Below are 15,059 nucleotides of genomic sequence, written 5' to 3' on the forward strand. Positions count from 1 at the left end.
CTTGGTTTAAAGCAGGAGCCTGGAGCCATCTTGAGGCTGGGCCATATTTTAGATGAGTTGTATGCCATCATCTTGCTTTGCCTGGATAATTATCTCTTGTGAATTATCCAGGGGAGAAAATTGTCTCCGAACACATTGTTTCCAGCCTCTGCTGCTGAATATTCTGTAGGTCCAGAATAAAGATTGTGTAGAACCAGATATCCAGGAGCAAGTCAGACCATCCCTTTCCATCTCTTTTAACACATAAGTCTCGATCAGGCTCTTCAAGGCCTGTTAAAAACCAAGCATGTCAAAAATGTAAAACTGAAACAAAACCAAAAACAATACTTACTCCCTTACTTCAATCTCCTTCCTTTATCCTAAAAGGTCAACTGTATGAAATAGGCAAGATGTTTTTAACCTTGTTTTGTATATTATAATTTAAAATTTTCCCATGTTTCCTTGCATAATTACAGAGTAAAAGACAGCTATTCTTTTCAAGGAAACATTGCCATAAAATGTATAGTTCAGACCACTATGCAGCAAATAATATTATTAATAATAATAATAATTGAAGCAGTTTATTTCTGTTTGTATATAGTTACCCATTATAATGGAAAGAGGCAGTATTTTACACATTTATCTTCCTCATAACGCTTCTCCTGTTGCATATTAACAATGCTGTTTTAGCAAGTTGTTAAATTATTTAACATTACTCTGACGCTATTGTCTCTGTTTTGGCATTCCTTTTCCATATAGCTATTGGAAAGCATTTGCCCTGCAATCCATATTCTCTCTAAGCCTTTGACTCTTACTTTCAAGTGATTCAACTCTTCTCAGCTCGAGGGGTCAGTGCCCATGTTACTGGACTCTCTAATGAAGTGAAGACAAATGATTATGCAGGCACCTCTTGCTACTGCGAGTGTAGGTCTGTAGTGTATCTCCATCCATCTTCACAGATCTCTGCTTTTCTGTTTAGTCCTCCTAAGTTTTTTGCACAATTGCAAAGGTGGCAGTCAGGAACATGGAAATTGTCACAGTGGATGAGCCCTGAGGTACACCCAGTCCAGTATCCTGTCTCCAAAAGCTGCCAGAACTAAATGCTCCAGAGGCAGACATAAGAACCTTGCAGTAGGCAGATATGGGGTCATCTGCCCTCCACATTAGGGCTTATCCTGATCTCTGATCATTGAGACAGTCTTAAATCCTGAAGAATGGGGTTTAATAATCCTTCCACAATTTTTTTGATCATTTATAAATTTTAAGGCCAGAAGGGACCATAATGACAATTTAGTCTGACCTCCTGCATAAGACAGGCTCAAGGACCTGACCCAATAATTTCTGCATCAAGCTCCTAGCTTCTGTGAAGAATATTCATCTGTTCCGAGACAAATTAGATGGCATATGAACTGGTGACCATTTGCACACAAAGCACAATGCCTTCCACTGCTCCACAGAGCCATTGCATCCACAGAATTAATTATGACCTCTGGATATTCTCAATATCCGTATAAACAGCCACACCCTTTTTGAATCTTGTTACATTCTTGGCCTCAACGATTTCCTACAGAAGTGAGTTCTATAGTTGGGGAATCCCCTCACAGCAGATCCCCCACTCAGGGCTCCCGCTCCTTAACAGAAGACGTAATTACTGGATGATATCTGTGCTAGTCATTTGTTTTCTTGGGGATTTTTTTTTTTTAAATGACAACCTGTTAATCATCAGAGAAGTATCTGTACATCCAACCAGATGCTCCCTACAGTACATGGGAGAGCTACACCATATCCATAAACAGCATCAAGGGCAGGAAAATGCAGATTTGGATCAAAAGAGGCCTGTTCTGGTCTTACATTATTTTAGAAGAAGCGCAAGAGTTACTTAGCAGGGACCCTGTGGATCAGCAGCCATAGGGCGAGACAGAGCAGGTGAACGAAGGCAGCAGCTAGATGGGTGAGGGAGGGAGAAGTATCAGATCAGCTTGACTCCTTACCTTTCCTCCAAAACTCACTCCCCTCCTCCCTTTCTCCGTCACTGACACAACAAGCACAATTCTCCCCATCTCTCAGACCCATACATTGGGGGTTATCTTTGATTCCGCCTTCTCCCTCGCACACACATTCAGACTGTCTCTAACTTGCACCTAAAATCAGGGCTTATTTCTCTGCCTACACCTCATCCATGGCCCTTATCACTCACATCTCAACTGCTGCAACCTCTCCACTTTGCCACCCCTCCCACACACACTCCAATGCAATCACAATGCATCTGCTATTTGCCTACAGTTTCCTTGCCTATTGCTCTGACCACATCATCCTCATTTTTCATATCTATCCACTGACTCATCCTCTCTTCACAGCCCTCCCCTTCCTCAATCAGCCGCTCTGCTAGGGTTGCCAGGTGTCTGGTTTTCGACCGGAACACCCAGTCGAAAAGGGACCCTGGCGGCTCTGGTCAGTACTGCTGACTGGGCCGTTAATAGTCCGGTCAGCGGCACAGCGGGGCTAAGGCAGGCTCCCTGACTGCAGTGGCTCCGCGCGGCTCCCGGAAGCAGCGGCATATCCCCTCTCCAGCTCCCAGGCATAATGGCAGCCAAGGGGCTTCGCGTGCTGCCCCCGCCACAAGCGCCAGCTTCACAGCTCCCATTGGCCAGGAACCTCGGCCAATGAGAGCTGCGGAGGCGGCGCCTGCGGACAGGGCAGCTCGCAGAGCCACCTGGCCATGCTTCTCTGTAGGAGCCGGAGGGGGGACATACCTCAGGCAGCTGCCCGAAGCAGCAGTAAGTGCCGCCCGAGGCCTGCACCCCTGACCCAGCCCTGATCCCCCTCGCACCCTCCAAACCCTTGATCCCAGCCTGGAGCACCCTCCTGCACCCCAAAACCATCATCCCCAGCCCCACCCCAGAGACTGCACCCCCAACCAGAGCCCTCACCCCCCATGCCCCAACCTCCTGCCCCAGCCCTGATCCCCTTCCCACACTCTGAACCCCTTGGTCCCAGTCCAGAGCATCCTCCTGCACCCCAAACCTGTCATCCCCAGCCCCACCCCAGAGTCTGCACCCCCAACCAGAGCCCTCACCCCCCCATGCCCCAACCCCTTGCCCCAGCCCTGATCCCCTTCCCACACTCTGAACCCCTTGGTCCCAGTCCAGAGCATCCTCCTGCACCCCAAACCCCTCATCCTCAGCCCCACCCCAGAGCCTGCACTCCCAGCTGGAGCCCTCAGCCCCTCCCGCACCCAAACCCCCTGAGCCAGCCCCGTGAAAATGAGCAAGTGAGTGAGGGTGGGGAGAGCAAGCAAGAGAGGGAGGGGGGATGGAATGTGTGGGGCGGGGCCTCGGAGAAGGGGTGCGGCTCAAAGAAGGGGCAGAGCAGGGGTGGAGCAAGGGTGTTCAGTTTTGTGCAAGTATAAAGTTGACAATCCTACAGTCTTCCCTCTTATTGGGTTTCCCCCTTCTCACCCACGCTGTGTACAATGCCAAGCTTCTCCTGTCCACCTTCTCACCCATGTCTTTGTGCTTCCAGGCTGCTCTCTACTCATGGAACTCAGATCCAACCCTTCAAATCCCCTTCAACACCTATAAGAAATCTATCAACCAATGACAGCTAGGCTTAGGGGAGGGGAAAATAATAAAATGTCTATTTGTACGTTAACATAGATTAGACAGGTCATTGCCCATTCACTCACTCTTCCTACGTCCCATATCTTTTTATATTGTAAACTCTTAGAAGGAAGGACCACGCCTGTCTCTGTATACTATGAAGAGAAACATCAATATTGGAACCTGGGCACTAGTAAAAGATCAGTAATATATCAGTAATAATAATGCTATACATAACTGAACAATAGCAATAACAGTTCTCCATTCCCACCCACGGCATTCGTTTTTGGGTCTTTTAAGGTACTTTGGGGAAGACTTTCAAAGGTACGTCTGGAAATTTGGCGCTCAGCTCCCACTGTAAGTTCATGGGAGCTAAGCATCTAATTCGCATTTGTGGTCTTCTCTATTGCTACTGCTTCCACATCCAACATTTCGGTCACTGAAAAGTTACTGTGCAATAGGAAATTGTAGGGGTTGCCACACTGTTACATGACATCATCTAATCTGAACCCCTGTGTATCAGAAGTCATTAAATTTCACCCAGTTACCCCTATATTGCACCCAATAACTTGTGTTTGGCTAAAACATAACTTCCAGAAAGGGCTCTACGTCTTGATTTGAAGACGTCAAGAAATGGACAATACACCATTTCTCCTAGTAGTTTGTTCCAATGGCTAATCACCCTCACGTTTTAAAAAAAAAAAAATCCTGCCTTATTTCTAATTTAGATTTCTCTGGCTTCAGCTTCCAGCCATTAGCTCTATCTCCATTAGACCAGTTTTGCCTGAGAGATTTTTCCAGGATACACCTTTTTAGTGAGATGGTATCCGGATCATTCTGTTGTCAGCAGGGATTTAAAACCATATTTAAAGAAAATAGATTATAGGCCTGGATATTGTGTTCTTGGAGTTGGGATAAAATGTAGGTGTTTTCCCATGCCTACATTTGTAACAGCAGGCAAAATATGCCTGGTGGTAACACCCCCTTAGCACCCAAGTCCATAGCAGCACATTATAAAAGAGCAATATACTGTAGCAGGTAAATACGGTCCTGTAGCCGCTTAGACGTTGTCCGACAAATTAAATTATATGAGAAAAATCACCTGATTCCCCATTAATTTAAAAAGTTAACAATAAATATAATAACCTGAATTGTTTTCTTGTAAAGTGACATTTTAAAATCGACAATTAAAACTTGTGCTTGTATAGTGCAATGGGGTTCTGATTCCTTACTGGTGACCTGAGTATGGATGCAATGTGAAATAACATGTTCCTCGCCTTGGAAAAGTGAAATCCCTCACCACAGTAACATATGAACACACACTCTACTCTCAGTCTATTACATCGTTGCCACAATTTCTGGGCCATCTTCCTTATTCTATGAGTCATTCCATTTCACTGGCTCTCTTTGATTACTGAACATGTCCCTGGCTCCACAACATACCTGATTGGCAGTGAAGGGTCACCAGCATCCCACCAGTCTTTGGGAGGGCTAATGTACATGCACCATAACTCCCAGCTGTATCCATGGGCAGAGTTCTCATAACGCTGCACCTCAAAGTTGTCCTGCTTGATATTGTCGATTGACGGAAGAATAACCCTTTTCCGGTTTTCTTGGATTCGCGAAAGAACTGGCTCAGCCCTAAAAGGCCAAAAAAAGGAAACAGAAAAGGGGCATTAACTGCTGTTATAACACAGATGGACACAGTAGCACTTTAACAACCCACGTACCTGATGGCGACACTTAGGTTATGTCTATGCTGCAATCGGAAGTGTGACTGCAGGACAGGTTGGCATACCTGTGCTAACTTTAATCTACCCAGCTGGCTAAAAATAGCAGTAAAGGCATGGTGGCATGGGTTTCAGTGTGCGTTATCCAAGTCTGCCAGGGACCCTCCATCTGTACTGGCATTGCCAGCCCGCGCTGAAGCCCACGCAATCACACCTCCATCTGCAGTGTAGACATACCCATAGTGAATGCCTTACTTCTGCTAGCTCGGACAGCACCCCTGTAGGACAGGACAAAGAAAAAGGACCCATTTCTGCTCTCACTTAAGATGTATAATTCCAGTGACTTGTTGGAGTTATAAAGATGCAAGGGACAGCAGAATCCAGCCAACAGAGGTTAAGTGACTTGGACTAGGCCACACAGCTATTCAGGGCTTGTCTACACTACAAAATTAAGTTGACTTTATCTAATTTGACCTCGAGCCTTTGAATTAATTAAGTCAATTGTGCATGGCCACACCATGCTTATTGTCTTGGTGGAGTGCGTCCTCACTAGCAGTGCCTGCATTGATGCACAAAGCGGTGCATTGTAGGTAGCTATCCCAAAGTGCAACTTGCCGCCGTATGTTTTGGGAAGTTTGTGCAATGCCTCATGGGATCAAAATATTGTCACAGAGAGAATGGGAACATTGCATCGGCATCCCATGGTGTACTGTGCTCAATGGCAAACAACTCAGTGGTTTTCGCACCTTAAAACTGCCGCGCATACGCCATAACCCCAAAAGCCTGGAGCCTGCTCAGTTGTGCACTCTTGCTGTGAACATCTCAAACACCTCGCGCCTTCTCCTGCAGTATTTCCAGAGCTGAAATAGGGTCCACTGTGTGGAACATAGCAATGTCCTGCAAGCAGCCCTGCTGCAAGCCATTGAAAAAAACAATTCACAGTTGCTGCTGGCAGTCACAGAGCAGCTGCACTCTGTTGAATGCCATTTCTGGTCCTGTGAAACAAGCACTGACTGGTGGGACCGCATCATTTTGCAGGTATGGGATGACGAGCAGTGGCTGTAGAACTTTCGAATGCGGAAGCCACCTTCCAGGAACTTTGTGCAGAGTGTTTCCCTGCCCTGCAGTTCAGCAACAGAAAAATGAGAGCTGCTCTGACAGTGGAGAAGCGAGTGGCGATCGCTATTTGGAAGCTTGCAATGCCAGACTTCTGCTACGAAGGGTAGTGAGTCTGGGAAATGTGCAGGACATAGTGGGTGATTTTGCCGTGATGGGGTTCCCTAATTGCGGTAGGGCGATAGATGGCACGCATATCCCCATCTTGGCACCAGACCACCTTGCCAAAGAGTACATAAACCGACAGGGATATTTTTCAATGATGTTGAAAGCACTGGTGGATCACAGGGGGCGTTTCACCGACATCAACGTAGGATGGTCGGGGAAGGTTCATGACGCGTGCATCTTTAGGAACTTGGATCTGTTCAAAAAGCTGCAATCCAGGGCTTTCTTTGCAGACCACAAAATGAACATTGACGATGTTGAGATGCCTATAGTTATCCTGGGGGACCAAGCCTACCCTTTGCTCCCATGGCTCATGAAGGCATACACCGGCCACCTGGACAGAAGTAAGGAATGGTTCAACTATAGGCTCAGCAAGCACAGAATGGTGGTTGAATGTGCCTTTGGTCGTTTGACAGGGCGCTGGAGAAGTTTACTAACAAGGTTGGACCTTAGTGAGGACAACATCCCCATGGTTATAGCTGCCTGCTATGTGCTCCACAATATCTGTGGGGAAAAAAGGGGGGAAATTTTCCTCAGGGGTGGGCAATTGAGACCAATCACATAGAAGCCATTTTTGAGCAGCCAGACACCAGGGCAATAAGAAGAGCACAGCAAGGGGCGATTTATCCACGAGGCTTTGAAAAGCTGTTTCAATAATGAGTCACAGTAACGTGAGCTGCTTGTCTGCATTGTGCTTTCCCAAACCTTCACTTGGCTTGTATCACTGTCCCTGTAAAGCCAACCCCCCACCCAAGCCCACTGCTTCTATTCAATAAAGAATATTTGTTTCTCGAATCCATTTACTTTATTTAACAAACATAAGTGAAGAGGGAAACCAGAAAAATAAGGTAACCTTAGGGAAAAGGGGTTGTAAAGTTGGAATGGGAGAAACATTTTCAGCTGTGTAACATAATACCACATTCCAGACCAAAGGTCTGTGAATGGACACCTTCTGTTCCTTGTACCCTCCTCCTGAGTTAAGTGAAAGGGATAATGGACTTTTCTCCCATGCCTCAGGGAACGCTTTGGGGAGGGTGATTCTGCGCCAGGCGATGCTGGCTGGCTGTCCACCAGGGTCTGCAGAGGGACTCTACCCTCCTGCTTCTGTTCCTGCAGTTCAACCAGATGCCTCAACATGCCTGCTTGGTCATAATCCGAAGCATCTCATCCTGCGCCGCACACTCTTGCTCATTGAAAGCTTTCCTGCTCTCCCTGTCCATGTCTAACTTCTCGGGCAGTGAAATCCTCCAGCCTCTCAGCTCTGTGTCAGCTGTCAGAGGCGTTCATTATCTCAGTGAACATGTCCTCCTGCCTTCTCTTTCTCCTCCTTCTACTCAGCGAAAGTCTGCATTCAGATGTTGATGACATGCTGAAGTCATGTTGGGAGCAGAGGTAGCTAGTCAAACAATGGCCCTTCCCCATAGCACCACAGAAAGCTGTTTACAAATGGCGGGGGGGGAGAGGGGGGTTTCACTCTCAAATTGCAGAATCTCACATGTGGGGCTCCAGTCCCCTATCAGCCATTTTAAACCTCTAACTACTTGCCAACCCATGCTGAGCACAGTAAAGGCACATTAGCGGCCGCGTGGTTTGGCGATCCAGAATGTGTGTGTGTGTGAGGTTTACATGCCTTTTTTTTTTCTTGTAAGAGCACTTTTAATGAGAACTTCCCCTGTTTCCCCTAGGAGGTGACCCTAGGTGATATCCGTCTCCTGAGGGTAACAGAGGCGGAAAGGAAGGAGATGCTGCAAGCGTCTGGGGATTGACCCGGTCCTTATGCTGTTATGCTGTGTACCATAATGATGCCAGCAGAATTCATTCAGGAGTTGCGTGGGAAAGTGTCCTACCAATTAAATTAAATTAAATTAAATTAAATTAAATTAAACCATGGTGGAAGAAATAAGACTGCCCTGCCCAGAAATCTTCTGCAAAGGATTGCAGAGTCCCTCAATGAAAGTTTCCTAGAGATATCCACGGAGGATTCCTGTGCTATCCCTGTCCACATAAACAGTCTTTTCCAGGGGCTACCCTCTGCATAGCTGGAGCGTCCTCTTATAAGCAGAGAACCACAGCACCTCGCTTTTTCTTCATAGTAAACATGCAATACCACCGAATGTGGGCGCCCACTAAAGTTTAACCGGACTTTGATTGTAACTTTATACTCAACAGAGGTGCCTTCCCCGGCATCCCGGTCGGCCACCGAGATGTCCTGCGACCCACCGGGCTCCAGGGTTAAAAATATTTCCTGTCTCTCAGGGATAATGGATCCACTGCTCACCTGTCTCCCATTCTTCTCCTCCTCCTCTTCCTCATCCACCATATTGTCTTGTCATCCCTACACTCACACACTTGTGAGGTGTCCACATTGCTTGTGGGAGTACTGGTAGGGTCACCCCGGAGAATCGCATGCAGCTCGTTGCAGAACCGCCATGTGTGGGGTTCAGCACCAGAATGACTGTTTGCCTCCCTTGCCTTTTGGTACTCTTGGCAAAGTTCTTTTATTTTCACATGGCACTGCTGTGTGTCCCTCATGTAGCCCTTCTCCCCCATTCCACGAGCGATCTTTGCATAAATGTCAGAGTTTCTTCTGCTGGATCGGAGCTCTGCCTGCACAGACTTCTCCCCACACAGCGATGAGATCCACCACCTCCCATGCAGACCAGGCTGGAGCGCACTGGGGGCATGTAGTCTCCATGATCAGCTGTGCTTAAGCTGGCATGCTCCCAATACTGATCAAACAGGAAATGGGAAATCAAAAATTCCCAGGATTTTAGCAGGGGAGGGGCTGTTTCCTGTGTACCTGGCTGCAGTGCAGCAGAGTTGAGAATGATCTCCAGAGCGGTCACAGATGAGCATTGTGGGACACCACCTGGAGGCCATTTAAGTCGAATTACACAATGCTGCATCTGCACTACCTCGCAGTCGACTCATGAAAATCGAATTAAGTGCTACGCCTCTTGCAGAGGTGGATTACAGAAGTCGACGTTAGAGGCACATACATTAACAGGTGTAGACACATACATTAATAGGTCGACTTAAGGCGGCTTCCTTCAACCTAACTTTTTAGTGGAGACCAGGCCTCAGTGACAGAGCCTACATTTGAATTTGAGAGTCCCTTGCTCGCAATGCTGTGCTCAATCCATTAAACCACTCTCTTATAAACATACTCGGAGAGTAGAAAGTGAACACAAAAACCAGAGGCAAAGGAAAGTTCTTCATTTCCCCGAGATTCAATGGATACTTTTTTAGGTCTGCAATGCAGCTTTGTCAGCCACCAGGGAGGCTTTAGAAGTTTCTGAGCTCCCACTTCATGGGATTTCCTGCCTGGGAGAAGCATGGACACATCAATTATGTGGAACTATTATCAATTAGGCTACAGGGACAACTGCTGTATATGGAATTCAAATAGCAACATACCCATCTGTGTTAGGGTTTAGGCTCTCTCTTATGCAATTGAATATTCCTATGCAAAATTCATGGACCCAGTGGAGAATACCACAGTACACACAAAGAAGCAATTTCACAAACCAGGAAGAATTTAAGGTATAAAGGCTTTACAAGACCCTCCAGAGCTGAGCTTTCATGCAGAGACAACACAGTCCATTTTGTAGTGGCTTAATGTGGTTACAAAGTGTTATAAACATGAATTCAGCTGTGTTTTAAAGAGCATTTTCCCCATCATTTTAACCAAGAAGGTATGAGACCAGGCAATGTAGTGAAAAAGGGCTAGTTTTCAATACTGTCTTCTGACATTCCACCTACAAAGTCAGAATGTGTACAGTAAATATCTGTATATGCAAAAAGGCTAATTGCACACTAGTGTTCATTTGGGAGTACAATTACCTACTTTGCACACAATGGTGCATGCACATTTTGCTGGAGAAATTTAGGAAGCCCAACAGGGACCAGATTTCCCAATATGAATACTTAAATTGCCCTTGAGATCCTCGATTTGCTTCCACAAGTGGATATTTGCAGTGAGTGCAGGCAAATTTTCTGGCTGCAATTTGCTTCCTCCTCCCTCCCCCACTTCTGAAAATGTGTCTCTAAATATAAGAAATTAAAGTAAATACAGGCAAGGCTGTGCTGGTACCCAAACAGCATTTCCTTGAAACATGAACACAGAAAACCAGACATGGACCCAAGCCACAAAATTCTGATCTGGAACCCTGCTTCTGCTCCAGCTGAGAGTGTTCAGAGCTGGGGTTTTGGGTCAGCCTCCCCTTTGTGAAAACAAGAACCACTGAACAGACAGGGCTCATTCTGCCAAGGATCTAAGCGATCAGTGAGAGGTGAGGATGCTCAATGTCTGCCAAGCTCAAGCTCATAATGCAGTCAAAGGAGCAATCTGCTACTCTCATTCCTTACTGATAGGAAAAGCTGCTTCAACAGTGAGTTCAGTAAATTATAGTTTCCCATACACATGCATACAATCCAGTTTTGAAAAGCTAGCAGCCTAATCATTGCAGCATTTAGATGGGAATACAGGTACCGTGTTAGAGACAGCCTTCTGAATATGTCCTTATTCATATGAAAAATGCGATAACTCTACACAGAATGTGTTTTCTATTTGCAGGTGATATAACATTTTCCTCGTAGATGATTTTTTCTTTTCCTCTCTTCATATCACACAATGAAATGTGCATTATCCTCTTCTGTCTCCAATATTCTAAGCATAGAGCATAATTTTTTTAAAAACACATTTTGTTGCAAAATATCATTCATGGAACCTTTTTGTTGTGCAGACTTAGAAACGTAATAGAATTTCCTCTGATACTTTGTGCTCTAGATGCATCAATCCTTCTGAAAGAGTCCCTTTGAAATACTTTCTGCTTTCCTTGCACTTTTGAACTTATTTTCAATTTAAGAAGAATCAAACCAATACAAAACATAAACCTTCCCCAGAGAGAAGGTAGAAAGGCCTATAACATTGGAACCATTCTCTTTTTCAATTCCCTGCTGCCTCGTCTTTTTAGCTTACAGAATTCACTCAGGTCAAGGAGGGGGCACTGATCTGAACAGAATAAAATGTGAGTGGGGGTAGGATGAGTGGAGAAAACAGGGACTTTAGCAGTTCTGCAGTGTACTGCCTCACCCAATCCAGGGTACGCTGGGGTAGAAGGAAGGATCTAGCTTTATTAATTTAATGGCCATATTTGCAAGAATGTCCATGCTAAATTATACATTTTCAGCACGCCAGATTTATTCCCTTATAATCTAACCACACCGTGAAATCATTAAACCTGATTTTGTTTTATGATACCTACCAGCCAGCAGTGAATTCCACATGGGCATCAAAGAATCCAGTGATGTGGCCCGTAGCGGCTTTCCAACCTTCAATTCGAGCTCGGATCAGGCCTTCCCTTTTCTGGTTGCGCACCACCTTCACGAGCCCCGGATATCGTTTATTGACGTACTCTTCCAGAGGTGCCTTCAATTCCTCTAGAGGAGAAAACCCAGAGAGCCAACTCAAAAGGAGCAACAGTTTCCATAGGGAATCTAGTGTATTAATCGACTCTTATCACTGGTGGAGCTCACTGGTACAGGATACCTTAGAGAAGCAGCTAGTAGGAAATGCAGTAAGTAGGCCTAGTCAATGTTAATTTGGGAAAAGGGAATTTCAGGGAGCTAGAAAGCTGAGCTGAGTGAATAAAAGGACAAAAAACACAAGTCTTTGACCAGGATGTTGATATTCTGTGACATCTAAGGCAAAATTTTCAAAAGTGACTAAGGCACTTAAGTACCATTTTCTAAAGAGTCTTAAGCTTCTAAGTGCCTAGCTGCCTCTTGAAAAGGGGACTTAGACACTTTTGAAATTATACCCCTACTTCTGTATCTTTGTTCCTAATTTCTGAGCATTTGTTTAGCCCCCATTAATGTCTTGGACAGTCCCTTCACATAGTTTCTTTTTAAATACTTGTTTGTAAATTTGGGGCCAGATTCTTTGCCCCCAACCAGTTCCTTTGTGACATTCAGACAGCACCAAGAAGCTGGAATGTGGGTGTATGGCCACCACATAGATGGTGTAAAGCCAGCATCACTGGCTCCTATGCAGCTACCGAATAGGATGTGCTTTCAGGGGTGTGTCAGAAGCATTGTCTTTGGGATCATGGCCAGCTCGCATAAGATAGGACAGTACCTAGGCTACTCTGATTTATACTGCAATTGGGACTGGTTTGGTGCAAACCAACAGGATGAAGGAATCATAACCTGGCTGTGTCGTCTCCCTTCCAAACTCTCCTGTGTCAAGTAATTCCCAACAGTGGAGAAAATTAATCTTAATCTTTATTGGCTTTCCCCTCTCTCCTAAATGTGATTTTAATGTATTTTACCTTTTTGCTCGTCAGCTATTTCCTCTCTTTGGACTATCTCTGCTTCCCAGGCTTTTTATCACTCTGTCCTCTTAGCAAAAACTGAGAGGCTTAGAGCAAATGTGAAGGGACAAGGCTCCAGAGAGTAGCAAGAGACCCGGTAAACTTCCCTGCTGTACGTGGGGCACGGTTTCATTATAAAATAAAATAAAATAAAATGTCACCAATACTGTTAAAAGAATCAAAGAACTACTATAGTTGATGTTAGTGATTTTGCCTCCTGTAGGTTTGAGTGGATTGCTGTGAACTTTGCAAAATGAGATCAGTCGACCAGTTTTATCAGCTGGTGTCGTTTAAATTGCTGCAAACTGCACCCCTCAGTTTTTCCCTTTCCTGTGGCTCAGCCTTGCCATATCAATATCCGTGTTGGTTGCATACAAACTTTGCCCTTGGACTACCTGAAATCCTTACACTTTTATTTATAGCAATGAAGAGATTTCTGCTTCATTCAGCGGAGCCTAAATATCATGCGCTATAACTACTTCTACTTACTGGGAAACTGCTGATCATTTAATTAAGTTGTTTAAGGCAGCGTACGCTCTACTGCTGAGTATGTAATGGCGCTAAGTTTCTAGAGTCACTCCTGGTACCAAACTTATTAGTACTTTCTGATGCCTGTGGTGTATAAAAGACATGCAATGTAAAAGCAATCTCTAGTGTATGCACATGGAAGCATATAAAAAGAAATAAATAAATATTGAATGCTGGAGTGTCAGATCAATTATGGAAAAGCACCCCAAAGTCTGGGTGCTTATCCACACATTACTGGGACCAAAGCTCTTGAGTTTGTAGAGCTGGACTGGAAGTCTCATGAGACTAGACTCTCCTGGAAGATTTCCAGCACTTCCTGCTTCCAACTAAATTAGAAACACTTGGCAGTCCTGCTTCTAGCCCCAGATACAACCTGCCTGCAAAAAAGGGGAAACTGTAGCAAGTGTTTTTGATTCTCAAAACAAGGTTTGGTTTTGAGTTAATAACATGCAAAACACTCAGGCTAGGGGCCTAAAACCCTTATTTGCAAGGTCTATCCCATTGAATACTACTTAATTCTCTGTTTTTTTAAAAAATGCTCTACCTTTTTTCAGAATAAGAGGAATGCAGGACTGTATCAGAAATTCTGCCCTTTCCCACGAAACCTTACATGGGGTAGTTTATCTGATTTGTCCACAAAATAAACTAATGCAGAATAATTAAAATAAAATGCACAACACTGGGTATAGTCTTTGATATGGTTGTTGGTACTTCTCCTCCCTTGTGCCAATCATAAATAGGCCAATCATAAATTGTGCTGGGAATTGTACAAAATTAGTTTGCAATTCTGACAGCAACCAAAACATGCCATGTGAGGGAGGCCGGGTGATGCAGTGGATAGAGGAGTGACTGGGACTCAGGATATCCAGGTTCTGTTCCTAGCTCTGCTTGGTATCCTTGAGCAAGTCACGTCACCGCTCTGTGCCTCAGTTTCCCAATCTGTAAAATGATGATACTTACATCTTTTATAAAGCACTTTGAGATCTACTGATGAAAAATGTGATATCAGAGCTAAGTTTTATTATGTACCAAGACAGACCGCAAGCATCATATTGTTAAAACAAATTGCTGGAGAATGACTCTCATTTCTGCAGGGCTCAACGGCTCCATGATATTACCTTATGGCCAATGCCTCTGCATGTCTAGGAATTCCTATGGGAGGCCTATTGACCTATTTTCTCCCCTCCCCCTTTTCAGAAAAATCACTGTTAATGCAAAACACAAAACACAACACTCAGAATAGTTGCTGAGATATGAGTGGTAAAGTAGGTCACTACTTTAAGAAAACATAGCAATGGAAAACAGAGGAGTAAACAGTAAATCCCATCTATTACGCTAAGCTAGAGAAGTCAAAGGAAATGGAATCGGCTATTCCCTCTCCTTATGCGCATGCTTCCAAGCACATAAAAATAGTGCTTTCGTGAGACTGTCTTTCTGGCATTGTTCCTCCTCACATATCTGTTTCCCTCAGGTAGAGTCTCTGTCTTTTATGCTGAAATGGGGAATCAGGGGGGAAAAAACCTTGCAACCCAAAGCATCTGCATCACAAACATATATAATTGTGGCAA

At 44.9% G+C, this 15,059-nt stretch overlaps 1 protein-coding gene across 1 annotated transcript in view; it reads right to left on the minus strand.

Annotated features, from left to right (window-relative positions):
* The window catches only part of GALNT17 (polypeptide N-acetylgalactosaminyltransferase 17), a 281,383-nt gene that overhangs the window by 157,864 nt on the left and 108,460 nt on the right, over positions 1–15,059 (minus strand). Inside the window, exons 4-5 of the mRNA XM_054008560.1 lie at positions 11,857–12,031; positions 5,022–5,219 (exon numbers count right to left, since the gene is read on the minus strand). Of these exons, the coding sequence (XP_053864535.1) occupies positions 5,022–5,219; positions 11,857–12,031 (373 nt within the window). The remainder of the gene's footprint in view (positions 1–5,021; positions 5,220–11,856; positions 12,032–15,059) is intronic.

This window comes from Malaclemys terrapin, chromosome 18, assembly GCF_027887155.1.
Source record: "Malaclemys terrapin pileata isolate rMalTer1 chromosome 18, rMalTer1.hap1, whole genome shotgun sequence".
Lineage (NCBI taxonomy): Eukaryota > Metazoa > Chordata > Testudines > Emydidae > Malaclemys > Malaclemys terrapin.